Source organism: Carcharodon carcharias, chromosome 18, assembly GCF_017639515.1.
Source record: "Carcharodon carcharias isolate sCarCar2 chromosome 18, sCarCar2.pri, whole genome shotgun sequence".
Classification (NCBI taxonomy): Eukaryota; Metazoa; Chordata; class Chondrichthyes; order Lamniformes; family Lamnidae; genus Carcharodon; species Carcharodon carcharias.
The window spans coordinates 29419283-29441014 of NC_054484.1; the positions used below are offsets into that span (position 1 = coordinate 29419283).

At 40.2% G+C, this 21732-nt stretch overlaps 1 protein-coding gene and 1 long non-coding RNA gene across 11 annotated transcripts in view; one reads left to right on the top strand and one right to left on the bottom strand.

Moving 5' to 3' along the window:
• LOC121290565 overlaps positions 1-18201 on the top strand; it is a 46889-nt gene extending 28688 nt beyond the window's left edge. Inside the window, exon 4 of the long non-coding RNA XR_005945841.1 lies at positions 17807-18201. This is a non-coding gene — a long non-coding RNA (uncharacterized LOC121290565). The remainder of the gene's footprint in view (positions 1-17806) is intronic.
• Positions 1-21732, bottom strand: part of LOC121290563 — a 34299-nt gene that overhangs the window by 5232 nt on the left and 7335 nt on the right. For 6 of the 10 annotated variants that reach the window (XM_041211106.1, XM_041211111.1, XM_041211107.1 and 3 more), the window contains 6 exons: positions 17262-17366; positions 16752-16842; positions 14614-14743; positions 10261-10484; positions 9423-9601; positions 3089-3260 (listed from right to left, as the gene is read on the bottom strand). In XM_041211106.1, coding sequence (XP_041067040.1) covers positions 3089-3260; positions 9423-9601; positions 10261-10484; positions 14614-14743; positions 16752-16803 — 757 coding nt within the window. In that variant the 5' untranslated portion in view covers positions 16804-16842; positions 17262-17366. The remainder of the gene's footprint in view (positions 1-3088; positions 3261-9422; positions 9602-10260; positions 10485-14613; positions 14744-16751; positions 16843-17261; positions 17367-21732) is intronic. The other 4 variants (XM_041211112.1, XM_041211114.1, XM_041211113.1 and 1 more) reach the window with 2 other exon arrangements.

A 21732-nucleotide genomic window follows, 5' to 3' on the forward strand; every position in this document is an offset into this window, starting at 1 on the left:
CCAAATTAATTCAGTGGCAAGTCCCATTCCTTTATTTAAACACAGTAAATATCGTCTTCATTTAAAACTTAAATGCAGTCAGACTTCCTTGCAAAAGTCTGTTTGGTTTCTTTAATCCGCACTAGCTAATATCTGAAGATATACAAACATTAGCATCTGAAAATTGCATAGGATACATGCACAAAAACAGGCCATTTGGCCTACCCAGTCCATGTGTTCATGATCCACTTGAGCCTCCTCCCATCTTTGCTCATCTAAATCTACCATATCCCCTTCTCCCTCAACTGCTTTTCTGGCCTCCTCTTAAAATCATCTATACCATTTGCTTCAACCATTCACTTTGGTAGCGAGTTCCATGTTCTTACCACTCTTTGGGTAAAGAAGTTTCTTCTGAATTCCCCATTGGATTTCTCGGTGACTATGTTCATGAGATAATCCTTTCTCCTCCATTTTTATGGGAATGTTAATAAGTTAAAGCACCAGACTACAGGATGTCATTATTGGTGACTAACAATGGTTGCTTGTGAACTTGGGTAAAATCATGTTGTACTGTATTAGCATACCAGTGTATGAAATCACTTTGCCTTCTCTTTTGGGCAGTCTGGTTTTGATGCAAAGCCAGGTCAGATTTGACAACTTGAATTGCACAAATAGGGATAGGAATTTCTTTTTAGAAACACAGTTACATAGGTTGACAAAACATCTGGGCGAGCTCTAATGGGGTTCTAGATTAACATGGCTTTGACTCTAACTGGCAAAGCATACTTGAAACACACCTTATTGAAAGTGTTAACAGTTGAGTCGCTTTCATAGTTTTTTTCCCCCCAGTGAATCACTGAGCCATACAGTTTAAAAAAATGTTAGGATTAGGATTGTGTGGAGTTAGCAAATTTTGGCTCAAATGATAGGAAGAAAATAATCTGATGCTCATCACTACACAGCTAGTTTAACATCAGTTTTGAGAAAATGACTAGAAACCACTGTTAGAGATTAATACATGCTTCTCCAAATGAAAATTTTATAAGTTATAGCTAGCACAGATTTTTTAAAAGGCAAACTGTGAGAGACTAATCTGTTGAGTTCTTTGATGAAGTATCAAAAGAAGTAAGGCTGTTCAGTGCAATGGTATATATGGGCTCTGAAAAGGACTTTGAAGTATCACATAACTAATGTTTGAAAAATGGAAGTACATGGGACTAAAAGGTCAGGAATAAATTGAATATTTAATTGATTAAAGGGTAGGAGGCAGAGGGTAGTGGTGAACGGATGTTTATTAGACTAGACAGAAGTATGTGGTGGGGTCCATCAGGGGTCAGTGTTAGGACAATTGCATCTGTGAAGAGAGCACAATTTTGAAATTGCAGATGATACTTGGCAACATAATGAGTAAAATAGTAGCTGACTTCAGGAGGACATGAATTGGTGAAATGGCAGGCATATGACATATGTAATTTAATGTGGATCATTAAGTCAATATTTGTCCCTCAAGCATCGTTAAAACAATTTTGATATGGCTATCTATGGGAGCTTGCTAGGTGCAACTTGCTGCCACATTTCTTAAATTACAACAGTGATTACACTGGCTGTAAAGTGCTTTGGGATGGCTCAAAGTTATGAAGTGCTATATAAAAGCAAGACACTATTTCTTTTCACAATTAAGTGTGAGGTGATTAACTTTAGGAAAAACAAGAGGCAGTATAATATAAATTGTACTATTCTGAGGGGGGTGAAAGAGCAGAGGAATCTGTTGGGGGTTGGGGGGGAAAAAGAGTGCATACTTACAAATCTTTGAAAGCAGTAGGGCTAGTTTATATGGCAAAAAGTAGGGGATATTTGGTTTTGTAAGTAGGGGCATTAAGAAGAAAAACGAAGAAGTCATACTAAACCGAACAAATCTCCAATAAGGTTTCAGCTGGAGTATAGTGCATAATTCTGGACACCACACTTTAGGAAGGGTTTCAAAGCTGGAGAAGGTTCAAAGGAAGGATAAGGGATTTCAATTATGTGAAGTGATTGTAGAAGCTGGCTTTGCTCTCCTTACAGCAGAGAAAGCTAAGGGGGGATCTAATACAGGTATTCAGAATTGAGGGGTTTTGATACAGCAAGTAACTGTTACCTTTGGCAAGTGGATCAGTAACCAGAGGTCATAGATTTAAAGTAAGTGGCAAAAGAACTAGATGGGAAATGAGAATTTTTTCCAAGGGTCCGCACTTCAAAAGGACGATGGAAGCAAATTCTATAGGAATTTTCAAAAGGCAATTAAATATGGGCTTGATGCTAATTTGCAGGGCTATGGGAAAATAGCTTAGGGGTTGGACTACAATAGGTAGTTCTTACTACAGGTCAGCACAGGCATGATGCGCTGAATGGCCTCCTTCTGCGCTGTGAGACTCTAATTCTACTTCTGCTAGAAATAAAGCAAGGGCAGCTTTGGAGTTAATTGTAATGCCCTTACAAGTGAACAGCCTGCCAACACTTAGTATTCAGGTATACATATGAAGAAGTCATCAAAACAAGATACCAAATGGCATCCAGCACCCACAGAACCATGCTCCAGTAAAAGCTCAATGCCTTTAAGATAGGAAGTGAGCGAAGAAATTTGGAGCAAAATCCTTGAGCTACATTGTGAACCATCTCCAATACAACATCATGTGGTAACAAACTGGGACAAAGCGAGCAAGGTCAAATTTTTCTTAATGCCTCTCAAGAAAATTTATTTCAAGAGACAAGACTAATCAAGATTCCATAGAATGCATTACAATTGTGCTTAAATGATTTTCATGCCAAAGCAGATTAAGGAGGCAAGTTTAACCTAACCCGCTTAATGCTGTCATATTTGCAATCCACCCAATCCAGTCAATTTCCGGCCAGGAAGGTTAGGTTGAAATTACACCAAGATTCAGTTACCTTACATCAATTTTAAACAACTTGGGTAAATCTTAATCCCACCCCACACCCAAAAAATGCATGAAGTCAGATAAAAATCTGGTAAAGATGGAAATTCTTGGTTATTTTAACTAAAATTCGGGGGTTTAAAATTTAATGAAGCTGAAACCCTGCCAACCCATGTTGTGACATCATTCTGTACCTTTAAGGTCCCTCTCATACTGCGTGACTATACATTTCATTTCCATAGGGTCAGAGTGATCTTCTTCATAAGTAAACACTTTTACTGCAATGCAGTAACTGGTGTTAGGTTGTACGTTTTCAATTCTTTCTTTAACACGTACTTCTTGTGTGCGTCCAAACATATCTCTAACCTGTTGAAGGAAAGAGGCCAGAGTTACATCCAGATCAATACAGGACAATTTAAATTCCAAACTTAAAAAATCTTCCATGATTAGCACAACATTACATACAAGTGCTGTGTTTGTAGACCAGTTTGTAGTATGCAATGATAGTTAAATTCAAAACAGGTATTAGCAGCGCTGATTAGATCTAAATTTTAGCAATATTATTTCCTCCATTTAAGTTTTAAGCCTCCACAAAGAATTGGAGAATTTTCTCTAAATAGGTAGATAGGTAGAAAGCTCATTTTGACAAACTTATCTCACCCGTAAACCCAACACCAACTCCCTCAATCATCTCATTTACCTTTAATCTTTCCATTGAGAAAGAAAGACTACCAAAAGGATACAACAGCAGTGGCTAGCTAAGGAAGCTAAGGGTGGTATCAAATAGAAAGAAAAGGTGCACAATGCTGCGAAAATTAGTGCAAGGCCTGAAGATTGGGGAAGTTTTGGAAACAAGCAAAGGATGACTAAAAAAGGAGGAAATTGAAGTATGAGAGAAAACTAGCAAAAAAAAAACAGGAAAAGCTTCTACAAGTATAAAAAAGGAAAAGAGTAACTAAAATGAGCAATTGTCCCTTATAGAGCGAAGCTGGGGAATTAATAATGGGAAACAAGGAAATGGCAGAGGCTTTGAACACAGTAGGAGACAAAAAACATCCCAATAGTGGAAAATCAAGAGGAAAAGGCAAAGAAGGAACTTGAAATAATCACCATCACTAGAGAAAACGGGAACACTAATGGGACTAAAGACTGACACATTCCCTGGACCTGATGGCCTGCATCCTAGGCTGCAGCGATAGTGAATGCATTTGTAATCTTTCAAAATTCCCTAGATTCTGGAAAGGTCCAACTAGATTGGAAAATTGCAAATGTCGCACCTCTGTTCAAGAAAGGAAGGAGACTGACAGGTTAGATGCTGAGAGGATATTTCCTCTATCTAGAACTAGGGGACACAGTTTAAAAATAAGGGATCTCCCATTTAAGAAAGAGACGTGGAGGAATTTCTTCTCTCAGAGAGTGGTTAATGTTTAGAATTCTCTTCCCCAGCAAGCTGTGGAGGCTGGGTCATTTAATATATTCAAGCTTGAGTTAGACAGATTTTTTGTTGACAAGGGAGTCAATGGTTATGGGGAGGCAGGAAAGTGGAGGTAAGGCCATAATCAGATCAGCCTTGAATGGCAGAGCAGCTCGAGGGGCGAAATGGCCTACTCCTATTTCTTATATTAAGTTTTTAAGTTAATACACTTCATTTGACAAACAGTTGGTGGTTTCCTTTCAAAATCAGTCATCAATCCCTCAGCCACCAGTCCATTCAACTATTCATCCCTATTTTTCTTTACCTCTTCACAATTCTTTGACTTCTGCCACTGATAGCGCTGACCAACATAATTTACATCCTCTGTAAACGTGCTACATTATTCTGAATCTTACTTACAATATTCAATGCAGTTGACCACTCCAGTGTCTATTGTCTGTCAGTGCAGGCCTTGAATAGCTCCATTTCTACCCATCTGTACACAGCTAATGAATATCTATTAATGAGGTTTCTTCCCTCTCTTGTACCGAGACACCAATCTTGCTCCCCTTCTTTTCCACCTGCCGCCTTTGACAACATCATTTGCTGAGGGTCATTTTTAACATTTATGTTGAACATTCACAACCCTCCCTCTCTTCCCACTATTCTTCCTCAATCATTGGCTCAGTCTGCATTGCCACCAAGTACTGAATAAAACAACTTCCTCCAGCTCAACATCTGACTTTGGTCTTTGGTACACAGCACAAACTATTCTCTTGCCACTAACTCCACCCCTGTCTTTACACTCTCTCAAGCTAAACCAAACCATTTGCAAACTTGGTATTTTGCTCAAAGGCTGAAATTTTAATTGTCACATTCTATGTAACATCATAAGCATTAATAAATGTTTGCCAGGAGAATTCCTCCCCTTCTTCTTTAAATAGTACCATGAATATTTTACATCCATCAAGAGTGCAGATGACTCAACTTGGTTTAAACAACAGACATTGCTGCAATCCATCAGTAGTACACCAGCATCAGCCTACATTATAAACTGAGTCTCTGGAGGATGATTTTTGACTCAGGTGGGAGTATAACCACTGAGATAAGGCATTATCCAGACTACCTAGTCAGGTATGGCACACAACAGATGTGAAGTAGAGCTACCTTTATACTAGACACAATCTGCCACACCATCACTCTCATAACCAATGTGAATGCTTCAATTTCATAATTTGGCCAGCTTAATGTATCTGTTAATAGTACCAGCTTAATTTATGATGTGGATTCACCCTACTAGAAATTGGCTCCATGGCTATACAGCAGAAAGGCACATTTAACCCAGGCTCTAGCTAATACTCACCATCAACTCAGCAATTATACTGCTCACTACCCCAAAATTCTGTACAATAATTCTTTCTTAAAATCATATCAAAAATGACAATTACAAATTTATGGGTGGTGTTGCATAGTTTAATAAACTATGTACTAATGGCAAGAGTAAGTTCATAAACTTTGGTAGCACACCACCTGTATTTTCAGCATGATGGGTAATGTTTCAGTATCATGATGGCAATTACAACACACACTTCTGGTACAGACTGCCCTGAATGCCATTTCGAGTAGGTCTCCAGTGTAAGTACTAAGAGTCTACAATGGTGGTGTACAGGGTAGGCATGTCAGTGCTGATCTGACATCGTAAGCGTAATTTTTGGGCGCTCCAACTAACTCTTAATCATACACAACTGAATATACATTCAGTAGCAGGAAGGACCCCAACCCTCCAACACCAGCAGCGAAATTTAAAAGGCCTTCAGCTTAGTTGCTGATTTCTACTTGTGGCTTCTGAATTAGAAGTATTTGGAAAATTTTAGTTATTTAAAGTTAGTGAAATCTACAAATCTACAGGGGGTGGTAGTGAACGTGAAGGCCTTGGTTCTCACATCAAGGGTTTTGCTCAGACCAGTCATGGGTGCAGTAGTTTCTAACCCCTTTCATGACAGGGAAAATGAGCAGAGGTGACACGGAGGAGAACAAGTTGCTCGAAGAGGAGGAGGAAAGGTTGGGGGGGGGTGGGGGGTGGGAGAGATAGAGGGAAGGGCTTTCAGCAGGATGACTTATCCACCCAGGATCTTCAGGGGGAAAATCTGGAGTACGTTGGGCCTATACTCATTGGAGTTTAGAAGAATGAGAGATGATCGTATTGAAGCATAAAATTTTCTGAGGGGACTTGGCAGGGTAGTTGCTGAGAGGATGTTTCCTCAAGGGGGAAATCTAGAATTAGGGGGCAGAGTTTCAAAATAAGGGGTCTCCCATTTAAGATGGAGATGAGGAAAAATTTCTTCTCTTAGAGGGTTGTTAATCTTTGGAATTCTTTTCTACAGAGAGCAGTGGAGGCTGGGTTATTGAATGTATTAATGGCCAAGTTAGACAGATTTTTGATCAACAAGGGAGTCAAGGGTTATGGGACAGGCAAGAAAGTGGAGTTATGGCCACAATCAGATCAGCCACTATCTTATCAATGGGAGAGCAGGTTTGAGGAGCCGAATAGCCTACTTCTGCTATTTCTTTTGATTTTATAAATTCTCCTACCTCAACCTCAGTGAGGAACAGTGTGTGAAATATCTCCACTTCATCAATGAGGTCCTCCCTGAAATCTGCCATCTGTTGTAGCCACAACTGCAGCTTCAGAGCATGGCAAGGGTGGAGCGAGCAGCTTTTCCCATGATGCAGAGTGCCACTGACTGTATTCACCGCGGATACTGCATGTCAATTTGGAGATGTACTGCAAGTGGAAGGGATTCTACTCCCTTGACATCAGCTGGTGTGCAACTACACTCAGCACATTACCCTGGCAGCAGTCATGATGACTTCATTCTATGCCAGTCTGCTGTACCATCTGCTGTGAAGTCACCATAACAAACTAGGGGGTGGCCACTGTGTGACATGGGCTATTTGCTGATCCCCTGCTCTATGATTCAGCTTGCAATCTAATCACACGTGGATTTCATCATATGATGCTGTCCATGTTTTCACAAGGATCGTAATCAAGCAGACCACTGAAGTGTTTAAGCAGCAGTTTTGGTTTCTGGACCACACTGGAGGGGCCTTGCAGTACTCGCCAAAGCACATCAAAATTTGTCCTCTGCTGCATGATGCACAACCTCGCCATCATTAGGGGATAGCTCTTGTCACCAGTGTACAGTCAGCAGTTGAGGAAGAGGCGGCAATCAAAATAGCCTCCGTCTGGCGGATTGTGCATAACTGGCTCATCTAACTGCGGTACCAATGGAGTCCAATTCCTCATTCAACAAAAGTATTACACCTTACAATCCGATTAAAGCAAAATACTGCGGATGCTGGAAGTCTGAAATAAAAACAGAAAACCTCAGGAGACCTGACAGCATCTGTGGGGAGAGAAACAGAGTTAACATTTCAAGTCTGTATGACTCTTTTTCAGAGCCCAACTTCGGAATGCACCACATCAGCATGGGCAACAGCAGTCTGGGCTGGCCAGCTGACTGGCCATCCTGAGAGAGGACAGGTTTGTTCTCCACAGAGCCACGACCATTCCTCCACAGTAGTATTTCAGCAATCTTAGTAATATGGAGGACAGATCGCTGGACACCCTACAAGCACCTTTGAGCACTGGTGTCTGCAGCAATGATGGCAGCAGTCTGAGTGTGTCTCACAACGATTTGCACTTGCATGGCAACAAGCTGAGTTTCCATTGCAACACTCAGATGTTAGGCAGCTTCTGCTTGTCCTGCAATGGTAGTTGCGCTATTGGTCGTCACATGCTGCACCATTTTTCATTCCACAAGTGTTCTCATTCAGTTCTCACCGCATCCTCTTCAGCAGAATTCTTGCACAACCTCACTCTCTGACACCTGTATTACCATCCCCCTGCCTTGGTTGCATGCCAATTGTACCTGGTGACTCACCATGTGCAGATCCAACCTCTAAACTACCCTCTAAAGTTTGTGCAGCATCAGTAATTGAATAGGTGGCGACAGTGTTTCTTCATCACCAGTCTACATCTTGCTGCTGCAGCATTGGTTGCAGTTCTTGGGTATGTAAAAGAAGAAAGGCACAAGGGTAGAGTTAAAATGAGGGGAGGAAAGCAAGAGGAGCATCCAAAGGCCATTTGTAGCTGGTAAATCGGAAGAGATTATGGGATGAGGAGGAAGTGAGCTGCAAGGAGGAAGGTTCTGCGTCTGTCATTCTTGGGTAGCTGGCAATGTTTGCAAGCTGAGAAATGTGGGTGTGAGGCTTGTAGCAGTGTTAAGTGTGTTAGCAATGGGGGTGTGGTGCATTGCGCAAAGCTACTGGTACAGTTGACAGAGTATAGAACTTGAAGATGCATTCACTAACCTTGATCACTTGTGTGAGTTCACTGAATTTTTTTTTTTTTAAACAGCAGTGCCTGCAGGTCCTCGGGCCTACGCTGCTGGCATGGACTGCAATGGCTCTCTGTTCCTGTTGCCTTTGCAGTGTGTCTGTAGATAGAGGACCTCTGTTCTCCTGTCCACCTCCAACACTGGGGGCTCCAGCACATCGGAGAGCCTTGGAGCATGCTCTCCTTGCTGGTGAGGCATTATTCAGTATGCTTCATGCTCAGGCACTTTCCCCCAGTTACCTTCAGCACCTGCTGCAGCCAGACTGCACCTCTGCTGTAAGGGTGCATATCCAAGCTCCAGTAAGCAGTGTTGAGTAAACAAACTTTTGAACGAGAAAAGAATGAAGGAACACATGTTTATGTAGCACAATCTCAACCTATAAATTAATTTTGATATTTTGCACAATGTTTTTAATTACACTTGAAGACATCCTACAGGAAAGCTGTAGATCTCCACACAATAGATCAATTATAAAGAAAACTTTAAAAGATTCAAATGCTGCAAGTTCAAAATTGACCCTTTGTACAATCATATTAAACTTCCCAGGTTTGAGCCAGTATTTTGAGGGAAGGCTTCCCAGGGAGCAAACAAAGTAGTGCTTATAACAACCAGAACAGAGTTACAAAAAAAATCATTCCATCACGTTATTTGGAAATTAACTTCTAAAACTGCATTTTTCTAAAACGTGACTATTAGTCATTTTTTAAACCATACCTGTTCCAACTCTCCATTTTTAAATACAGTAATGTGGTAATACAATGCCGAATGGATAGCTATTAATGATTTGAATCCTGAGTCACGTAGATATGGCGGGACTGCTGGAAAATCAAAGTTAACTTTAAGGACTCCAAAAGGGATCTCCGACAGATGAACATTAACTGGTCGTATTTTTGCTGTAGAAGATAAATAAAACTGAATTAAATGAGGTAAAAGCACACAAGTTAACAGCTTTAGACCGCATTATCAAAATAATCAAAATTTCTTTCAGTTTCAGAAGCTAGTTTAAAGTTTCAAGTTTAAGAAAATCATATGTATTCTTGCTCTATTGAAATGAATGCAACCTAAAAAAAATTGCATTCAATTTTTGCAACCAAAGTTTTATTAAAGTGAATTAAACTTACCAATAAGTTAGTTGGAATTTGGCTTATGTTTAGGGGTTTCTTTTTTAATTTTCAGTGTGAGCAGAGTATGCAATGGCAAGGGTTAGTGTTAACATTTAAAATACAGTTAAACAAATAAACCTGCCTGTTTATCTAATATTTATTTATTTGAATAAGATTTCCCCATTAAAGTTTCCACAAGTCTGAAAAAAGTACAAACTAGTATGAAATGGTAAAATAGGTAAAAATTAGTTAGAGAGAACTTGTGCAAAAGTATATTGGGGCAAGGTGTTATCATTTAAAATATTACTTTCTCTGTATATGTACAGGATAGTTTTAAATAAAGTCTTTGTACATTTGCAATAACAATTAATACAATGAGCAAGCCATATATGATTATGGTCCCAAGAAATGCTGCTGTATGTATCCAAGGACAAAGATGACATGCTTACTGTGTTGAAAGGGCTGAAATTCCTCTGAGGGAGCCCATTTGGATTCATCCATTTCTGTAACTGCTTTCACTTGAGCGAAGTAAGATTCATAGATGTTAATGAAGTCATTAGTTAGATCGCATGTATGGTTCGTGATCAATGAACAGTTTTGCGCAGGAAACCATAGACTCTTTTGATCATCTGTTTGGTTCTCGACTGGCCAGTAATTTTCTGAACCATGTATGCTGTTTGGAATTTAAACAAACATTTTGAACACAGGAGATATATCAAGGCAATGTTGTGCCAAAGCTTCAACCTATTATGTATTAAGTGGTTATATGCAAAAATAAAATTATGCTATCAGCTATTTGATGAAGGAGAAGTACTAGCCAAATAGTTAATTTAGACTAGAGCACAGTTATAAGATTACATTAGATATAGAGCACACAAACAAACCATTCGCCCAACCAGTCCATGGTGGTGTTTATGCTTCACTTGAGCCCCATCCCATCTTTTCTCATATAAATCTATCAATATAACCCTCTATCCCCTTCTCCCTCATATGCTCGTTTAGCTTCCCCTTAAATACATCCATTCTATTTCCTTCAGCCACTACCCGTGATAGCAAGTTCTACATTCTTACCACTCTTTGGGTGAAGAAGTTTCTTCTCATTTCCCTACTGGATTTCTTGGTGACTATCTTACATTGATGACCTCTAGTTATTCTCACTGTATCCATTCTATCAAAAACCTTCATAATTGGAAATCTCTCTATTAGGTCAACCATCAGCTTTCTTCCTTCAACAGAAAAGAAGCCTAGTTTGTCAAACCTTTCTTGATATGTATACCTGTGCATTTCTGGTATCATCCTTGTAAATCTTCTCCACACCCTCTCCAGTACTCTTATTTCCTTTTAATAATATGGTGACCAGAACTGCATGCAGTATCCTAAGTGTTGTCTAAGCAAGATTCAATACAGGTTTAGCATAACTTCCCTACTAGTCAATTCTATCCTTCTAGAAATAAAGCCTGTTGCTTGGTTTGCTTTATGGCCTTGCTAATCTGTGATGCAACATTTGGTTATTGGTGTATCTGTACTGAGATCCCTTTGTTTCTCTACCCACCTAGACCTGCACTATCCAAGTAATAGGAGACCTCTCTCTTCTTCCTACCAAAATGTACTTCCTCACATTTATCGGAGTTGAATTTCATTTGCCGATTCTGCAAGGTTATGAATGCCCTCATGCCTCAACCCATGCATTTTTGACAAATCTATTGGAATTTTGAGAGGATGTAACTAATAGAGTTGATGAGGGGGAGCCAGTGGATGTGGTTTATTTTAACTTTCAGAAAGCTTTCGATAAAGTCCCACACAAGAGATTAGCATGTAAAATGAAAGCACATGGGATTGGGCATAGGGTATCGAGATGGATAGAAAACTGGTTGGCAGACAGGAAACAAAGAGTAGGAATAAACGGGTCATTTTCCGAATTGCAGGCAGTGACTAGTGGGGTACCGTAGGGATCAGTGCTGGGACCCCAGCTATTCACAATATATATTAATGATTTAGATCAGGGAGCTAAATGTAATATCTCCAAATTTGCAGATGACGTAAAGCTGGGTAGAAGAGTGAGCTGTGAGGAGGACGCAGAGATGCTTCAGTGTGGTTTGGACAAGCTGAGTGGGTAAATGCATGGCAGATGCAGTATAATGTGGATAAATGTGAGGTAGCAAAAACAGGAAGGCAGATTATTATCTGAATGGCTATAAATTGAGAGATGGGAATGTGCAACGAGACCTGGGTGTCAAAGGTAAGCATGCAGGTGTAGCAGGCGGTAAAGGCGGCAAATGGTATTTTGGCTTTCATAGCAAGAGGATTAGCGTGCAGGAGCAAGGATGTCTTGCTTCAATTATACAGGGCCTTGGTGAGACCACACCTGGAATATTGTGTACAGTTTTAGTCTCCTTATCTAAGGAAGGATGTTCTTGCTATAGAGGGAGTGCAGCAAAGGCTTACCAGACTGATTCCTGGGATGGCAGGACTGACATATGAGGAGAGATTGAGTCGGTTAGGATTATATTCGCTGGAGTTCAGAAGAAAGAGGGGAGATCTCATAGAAACCTATAAAATTCTAACAGGACTAGACAGGGTAGATGCAGGAAGGATGTTCCAGATGGTCGGGGAGTCCAGTCACAGTCTGAGGATACAGGGTAGACCATTTAGGACTGAGATGAAGAGAAATTTCTTCACCCAGAGAGTGATGAGCCTGTGGAATTTGCTACCACAGAAATTAGTTGAGGCCAAAACATTGTATGTTTTCAAGGAGGAATTAAATATAGCTCTTGGGGCGAAAGGGATCAAATGATGTGGGGAGAAAGTGGGAGCAGGCTATTGAGTTGGATGATCAGCTATGATCATGATGAATGGCAGAGCAGGCTTGAGAGGCCAAATGGCCTACTCCTGCTCCTATTTTCTATGTTTCAGTATTGACTTTCCCCACTAATTTAGTGTATCTGAAAGTTTAGAAATTTCAAGTAGGATTTAGAAAAATAAATTACAAGATTGCACTATAGTCCCCATTTCTGGGACTTTTTGTAATCAAGTGATTTAGATGAATTGTTATTCATTAAACACTTCTGTATTTATTATGCAATAATGGACAGTACCATTACAATATTCATTAGCTGTTCATCAACTCTCTCCTGCTACATGCAAAAAAGGAGGGTAGCTTGGTTACAAATATGTTGGAGCAATTTTACTAACTCAGGTAAGAGTAAGAGTTAAGTAAAAATATTTTTACATGCTGTAACAAAACAATTTATATGCTCATCCTAAAATGAGCTTTTGACCTTATATTCGTGCCACCATTGCTCGACTTCGCCCCTGTGTCAGCTCACCTTCTGCCGAAACCCACATTCATGCCTTTGTTATCTCTAAACCTGACTATTCTAACGTACCCCCAGCTGGTCTCCCACATTCTACCCTCCATAAACTTGGTCATCCAAACTCTGCTGTCCTTAACTTGCAGCAAGTCTGATTTCACTATTACCCTTGTGCTTGCAGGCCTTCATTGACTCCTGGTCAAGCAACATCTTGATTCTCACCTTTGTGCTCAAAACCCTCAATGGTCTTCCCCCTTCCTCTTTTCCAATCCCACAACCCTCCGAGATACCTGTGCTCCTCTAATTCTGGCCTCTTATACATGCCCAATTATAACATCCAGCATTGGTGGCAGTGCCATCAGCTACCTAGACCTCAAACTCTAGAATTACCTCTCCCACCTCACTTTTCTCCTTTAAGACACTTAGTAAAACTTAGCTTTCTGACCAAGCTTTTAGTATCCGACTCAATGTCTTCTTAAGTGGCTGGGTGTTATACTTCCCTTTATAACGCTTCTGTGAAGTGCCTTGCCTTGAGACATTTCATCACATTAAAGGTGCACATAAATGGAAGTTGTTGTTATGTATATAGCACCTTTAACAAAGGTTCCAAGACCCTTCACAAAGGCTTAGTTGGGCAAAAACGGATAGCAAACCAAGTAAAGAGGCTTGGTCAAAATGTGCATTTTAAGGGTTTCAGCAGAACTCCAAAAAGGATCACCAGTCTGAAACATTAATTGTTTCTCTCTCCACAGCTGTTGCCAAATCTGCTGACTATTCCTAGTATTTTCTGTTTTTAATGCATCTTATTTAGCTGGTGAGGATCTTGAACTCTCTCCCCCATCCCCACCCCCTTTTTCCAATAGTTTATATAGATTTTTCTTTTCCCACCTATTTCCATTATTTTTAAATGTATTTCCATCCATTGTTTTATCTCTACCGTTTAACCTATTTCGATCCCTTCCCCTCTACCCCACCCTCACTAGGGCTATCTGTACCTTGCTCATCCTGCTTTCTACCCTTAATGTCACCATTAACACATATCTTAGCTAATATCACCACCACCACCAACACCTCTTTGTCATTTTGTCTATGACATCTTTTGGCAATCTCCACCTATCGCTGACCTTCTAGCTGTCCCAACCCCCCTTAAACCAGCTTAATATTTCACCTCTTTTCTATTTTTCCTTAGTTCTGATGAAGAGTCATTCGGACTCGAAACGTTAACTGTATTCCTCTCCACAGATGCTGTCAGTCCTGCTGAGTTTTTCCAGGTATTTTTGTTTTTGTTTTGGATTTCCAGCATCTGCAGTTTTTTGCTTTTATCTTAAGATATATAAGCAATTTTATTCCCTTGCCTTGAATGCATATTTCCCACTCCTGATTTCATCTTAAAGGCTGCTCCACTGTAATCTCCACAGGTCAATGATCCTTGGAACTATTTTACACAGTAATGAGATTTGAAAAAATTGGAAAAGACCAGAGGGTACAAACCTTAAAGCTAAGTATTCCACAGTGTAGCGTGTATCGTTTGGTGTATCTGTCTCTGCTTCCCACATTAAGATGTGATGGAAGTTTTCTGATGTAAATGATAGATTGACAGGTGGAAGTAGTACAGCAATAACTGGAACAATTAAAAAAATCAGTAAAAGGATCAAATGCTATTTAAAAAATCTAATAGCAAAAGTAAGCTCATGCATAAAAGTACCTCAAATTCCTCTTAGTGTTGGCGGTAATCTGGACAACGGTGTTCAGATAGTAAACAACAGGCACATGCTAAATTCCAACATTGCGGGTGCCCAGAGGGGAGTAATCTTCAATTTGTTATAATTGGTGGAACTAATAGTCTACTTCAATCGCACAGCATTATATAGTATTCACAACATAGAAACGGGCTGCTTAGCCCAACAAGCCAATGAACATCCTCCTACACTTCAAGCTACTCCATCAACATGTGCTTCTAAACCCATCTACCTTTCCCTAAAATACATGTTTGCTATTTGCCTCAACTACACCTTGTAGTAGTAAGTTTCACATTATTTCCACTCTCATGATATAAAAGTTTCTCCTGAATTCTCAAATGGATTTATTTGTGACTATGTAATATTTACGGTCCCTGGTTCTGGTCTCCCCTCCAAATGAAAACATCTGTTTTACCTCTGTTTTATTGAACCCTTTCCTAATATTGAAGGCCTTTTTAATCAGGTCACCCTTCAGTCTTCTCTTTTCTAAAGGAAAAGCTCCCCCAATAAATTTGGAGTTTATTATTGGGAGAGCTCCTCAGCCCTTCTCTGAATGGTGCCATAGGATTTTTAAAAAATCAGCCACCTGAATCAGCAGGCAGTGCCCGGATTGAATGTCTCATCAGAAATTCAGCATCTCTGAGAATGGTATCCTGCATCAACAAAGGTTGTGTAATAAAATCCTAGACTTGGCCTTGAGCCACACTTTTAAGGTTAGATAGCAACAGCAGCATCACTTGAGCTTAGTTCAATACAAAAGAGAAGCAGGAAGGTGGAGCAAGCAAGGTCCACTAAAAGGTCAAGGTACAGCTTTATGCCTAAAGGGATTATCTGAAACATTAACAGTTGCTACTTTTTTGTTGATAAAACAATAACAGAAACTGCTGGCTTGAGAAAGGTTACAGCAACCCCTCTCAGCTCATTTAGCCTCTCAGCTAAAGGACATAGCATTTCCTCCAATAAACACGAGTAAGGCCATGAGAGATTTGCCAGTGTTCATAATTATAAGCAACGGATGGTACAATAAACAAAACTAATCTAGTAGAGGCTGAGCTTTCAATTATCTTATGATTCCCTTTTACGAAAGGAAGGAAAATAAAGAATTTTAGGAAGAGCTTGTATTTATATAGCACCTGTAACAATATTAGGATAACACACATCACTATATTAGGACATTCCAAAGTGCTTCACAGCCAACCAAAGTACTTTGAAGTGCAGTCACTTTGTAACATAGTGAAACGTGGCAGCCAATTTTACACAGAGTCTTATAAAGAGTCATGACATTAACGACTAATCTAGAGTCTATTTATCGGTGCCATTTATTTTAGTAATAAAATAATTTAATCTATTTTAGTAATATTGGTTGAGTAATATTGGCCAGAACGCTAGAAGCACTCCTTTACTTTTTCTTGATTTGATCTTTTATGTCCACTTGCGAGGGCAGACAAAGACCCTTGGTTTAAAGTCTCATCCAAAAGGCAGCACCCTTGACAATGCAAACCTGCACCAAAAGGTCAAACTAGATATCTCAAATCTCTGCAAGGAACTTGAACCCACATTTATCCATTTCAGAAGAAGGAGTATTACTACAACGCCAAGATTAACACCCAAGGTAGCAACATTTCAATATTAAAATAATTCATAATATTTTCCCCAAAATTCTCAAACACAGCGTTGATATGGCTTGCAAATACTTCTAAGTTTAGAAACAGATTTCATTCTGGAAGCTTAATATGAAAGGAAAGATTTTAACCACGATAAATGGGATATTTTTCAGGAGAGAAAAAAACCTTCAAATAAATATTTTTCCAGTAGATACAATGTGGAAAACGTCTATGAAGCAGAAAAACATTTTAATGATACTCTTAAGCTGAAAAGTAACATATTTACCAGAATTCAGAAACTGATGAAGGTATAAGAGGCCCACTATTTTAAACATCATCAAGGCGAATTAAAATGTTAGCACTCTTCTTGTTTCATCCTATGATAAAAATAAAATTCATGATAAAGTACAATTGATTACATCATGTAATTAAAAGGTACAGTTTTGTGATCTGTCTCTTGTAGACACAAGTTCAAAAAAAATTAACCAGCTTTTTGAAGCAAAAATAGATGATAAGACTTATTTTCCACCTGGGCCACCTTTTCTCCGTTATTGGCTAAATGACCTGCAGTATAAATGAGATGATTTTATCAGATCTTATCAAGAGGAATAGGAATTAAATAACTAGTGCTGCTTTCCAATGTGATAACATGCCCTCCAATCAACTTTGAAAGAATTTCAAACCTATAGACAAATCTAGTGATTCTTTACCCGTTGAAATATATTACACTAAAGTGCAGACAAATCAACTAGTATATGATTTTAAGCATGTAAATTCTGTAATACCTGATACTTACTCAATTCTCTTTGCTGTTTTTTGATTTGGTTCCTTCAGCTTTTGCCTGCTTTTCATTTACTTCTCCAAGTGGAATATTGTTACTAAGTATCCAACATGGCTGCTACTGCAGAGATAACAGAGTTTTAATTTGTCAGGTGCTTGTGGCTTGTAATGATAGTGGATCACAACCAGAGCATAAAGAACTTTTTGAGGAAGACATGCATTTTTTTAAAAAGGACATACAAACAAAAGCTGGCTACGACTGTAAGTAACCACCTTCTGGAAAATTCCTATGTGGATTATATTTGACCGACCAATCCAGAGAGGCTCTGGGATGTTGCATCTCACAAGGTGTCAAGGCCTACTTCAGACAGAGACACTTGAAAGGGGGAGATGTAATGCAAAAAACTGAATGCTAATTTCCTGTGGTTGTGGAGACAATGGAGATGGATTACCACATCTCAGCAGAAACCATCCCTTGTTGAGTTATGTGTCAGAATGTGGACATGATCTGAGTTGAAAAGAAAGCAAATGCTAGATGAAAGACATTTTTTTCCCTTCCAGGAATGCACAAGGAAAGGGTTTAAAATGCCAGCTGCCAGTTCTGGGGTGCGAGTGAGTGCTGTGAAGGTCACAGCAGAAGAACAGCAACTAGGCATCCCTGCGGTTTGCAGGTAAAAGTCTTTTCTCTCTCTGGCTGGCGGCAAGTCATCAAAGCCACAGTCAAAAAGGAAACAGGACAACTCCTTCAGCTAACCTGTAGAACCAAATGCTCCAAACCAACTGCTCAACTGCCAAAGTCACCTCTACTAGAATCGCTCAACGGCCACAACGTTTCGCCAGCTACTCCCCACGGACAAGCTAAAGATGGATTCATATGTCTTTTTAGCTTTTATTTTTAGACTCAACTCATTTCTAATCTGCATATGTTTATGTGTTGCGTTTTTAAAATTTTTTTCCTCAGGTTTTTAGTAATTAATAAACTTATTCTTTCCTTGACTCAAGAAAGCCTGGTTAAATTGGCTTCTTCTAAAATATAAAACAATGATTGCACTGAACGGGGTGCAGAGGAGATTCACCAGGATGTTGCCTGGGATGAAACATTTAAGTTATGAAGAGAGGTTGGATAGACTTGGGTTGTTTTAGTTGGAGCAGAGAAGACTGAGGGGCCACCTAATCGAGGTGTACAAGATTATGAGGGGCATGGACAGGGTGGATAGGGAGCAGCTGTTCCCCTTAGTTGAAGGGTCAGTCACGAGGGGACATAAGTTGAAGGTGAGGGGCAGGAGGTTTAGGGGGTCGAGAGGAAAAACTTTTTTACCCAGAGGGTAGTGACAGTCTGGAATGCGCTGCCTGGGAGGGTGGTGGAGGCGGATTGCCTCATATCCTTTAAAAATTACCTGGATGAGCACTTGTCACACCATAACATTCAAGGCTATGGACCAAATGCTGGTAAATGGGATTAGGTAGGTAGGTCAAGTGTTTCTCACGTGTCGGTGCAGACTTGATGGGCCGAAATGCCTCTTTTGCACTGTATGATTCTGTGATCTAAACTGGGAAAAGGTATCCAGAAGGGAAGGGATCCTTTTAAATTGTTGTGACCAAATTGGGGGTTTGAATGAAGAAGGGGAGCCAGTTCATCCCTCCACACCCCGGAGCATAGCAATTTGGGGTATCTCATCCAAGATCATAAACTGGGGGACCTCGCCTGGGGACCGGTCGTAACAAGCTCGACAGAAGTTATCCTGAATAATGACAAACCTTAAACCAGAAATTTGGTTACTGAGCTATAATCTTTCATTTAGATATATATTTTTAAAAGCACAAACATATATAGCAGAACAAGTTGACGGTCTCGTTAGGCTTAATTTTCTAACAGAAGGCATTATGACTGATGTGAACTATATACAGTAGATTCCTCATGTTGCTAATATTTAAGGTTTAATTGAAACATAACTTAATTAATTGCAATCCTGTCACATTTTAAACTAGAAGCTATTAATCACAATATTTAGATTATAATTAATTTTAACTGCACTTTCTTGGGTAAAACATATGCCATGCTTTGTGGAACATCAAATTAGCCAGAACTTTCATTTCTGATTGTGGTCTTTTAATAGCAATTCAGCACTAAAAAACTGACCAATTTCCAGTTAGGGTTAACAGGAAGGTTCCAAATTTCTGATTTTCAAGCTTTTACGAACACTTAACATTTTCTTTCGCAAACATCAGCTTAGTAACCCCATGGCTTAAAGGTGACCTACAGGTAAAACTATTTGAAGAATTGCTTCAGAATTAACTTCAGTGAATTCACGACATCTTTTTCAGCCTCGTTTCAGTAAATGGCAAGGAATATTTATCTTGTTTTTACACTAAAAGCAAGGGGTAGAAAACCTTTGGGAACTTTTCTGCTGAGTGCCAAAGCGATCAGAACCATGCGGCCACGACATTGTTAATGATTTTTTTCCTCATGCACTGTCCCTATCTTTTTTAAAATGTTTATCATCCTCTCTTAATCCACCCAACCTCTCCAATATGCTGCCCTCTCTAATCTGCCTCGCCACATTAACCTTTAACATATTATTTACCAGCTGCATGTTATTCTCTATTAAAGCACCCTTTTGGAATCCCTCCAAATCAACTAGTTCCTTTTGCACAGAACCAAAGATCTTCTTTGGCTGAGGTGCCTTATTTCTCTTTGTTCAACATGGTTGATGTATTGTTACCCAATTAAGGAGGCTAGTACAGGTATGATATGAGTTGACTAAACTTAAAAGCTTGACCAAGCGTTAGGTATCGGCATGCTTTGCAAGGCCAAGACATCATTTTTCAAAGTAAATTGTACTGCTGAATTCTGCAAGCTGTCTTTCACAGATAAGAATGAACCATTGGACCACACTGCCAAAAAAACACATGCCACAGAGGAAGACTGGCTATGAGGCCCACAGCAGAATGTGAGATTAAAGATAAAAACAGCTATATGAACATACAAACAAGGAGCAGGAGTAAGCCATTCAGCCCGTTGAGCCTGCTCCGTCGTTTAATAAGATCATGGCTGATCTGATAGTAACCTGAATTCTGCATTCCACCTACCCCTGATAACCTATCACCATCTTAATTACCAAGAATTTATCAACCTCTGCCTTAAAAATATTCAAAGACTCTGCTTCCACCATCTTTTCAGGAAAAGAGTTCCAAAGATTCATGACCCTCGGTGAAAAAATTTCACCTCATCTCTGTTTTAAATGGGCAACCCCTTATTTTTAGTTCTAGATTCTCCCACAAGAGCAAACATCCTAGGAACATAGACCATTCAGCCTGTTGAGCCTGCTCTGCCATTCAATATGATCATGGCTGATCGAACACTTCAAAGCCTTTTACCCACATTATACAACTGAAGCATAACCTCCCTACTTTTTCATTCAATTCCCCGGCAATAAATGATAACATTCCATTGGCTTTCCTAATTACTTGCTGTACCTGTATACTAGCCTTTTGTGATTTATGCACTAGGACACCCAGATCCCTCTGCACCTCAGAGCTTTGCAATCTCTCACTATTTAGATAATATGTTTCTCTTTTATTCTTCCAGCCAAAATGGACAATTTCACATTTTCCCACCTCCATCCCCCACCAGGATGGTCTGAGGGCCCTTAGCTTCTTCCTCGAACAGAGGCCCGAACAATCCCCATCCACCACTACTCTCCTCCGTCTGGCTGAACTTGTTCTCACGCTGAACAATTTCTCCTTCAACTCCTCTCACTTCCTCCAAATAAAAGGTGTGGCTATGGGTACCCGCATGGGCCCCAGCTATGCCTGTCTCTTTATGGGGTATGTGGAACATTCCTTGTTGCAGTCCTACTCCGGCCCCCTTCCACAACTCTTTCTCCGGTACATCGATGATTATTTCGGTGCTGCTTCATGCTCTCGTCAGGACTTGGAAAAATTTATTAATTTTGCTTCCAATCTCCACCCCTCCATCATTTTCACGTGGTCCATCTCTGACACTTCCCTTCCCTTCCTTGACCTCTCTGTCTCAATCTCTGGTGATAGACTGTCCACCAATATCCATTACAAACCCACCGACACCCACAGCTATCTCGACTACAGCTCCTCACACCCCACTTCCTGTAAGGACTCCATCCCATTCTCTCAGTTCCTTCGCCTCCGTCGCATCTGTTCCGATGATGCTACATTCAAAAACAGTTCCTCTGACATGTCCTCCTTCTTCCTTAACCGAGGTTTTCCACCCACGGTCGTTGACAGGGCCCTCAACCGTGTCCGGCCCATCTCCCGCGCATCCGCCCTCACTCCTTCTCCTCCCTCCCAGAAACATGATAGGGTCCCCCTTGTCCTCACTTATCACCCCACCAGCCTCCGCATTCAAAGGATCATCCTCCGCCATTTCCGCCAACTCCAGCATGATGCCACTACCAAACACATCTTCCCTTCACCCCCCTTATCGGCATTCCGTAGGGATCGCTCCCTCC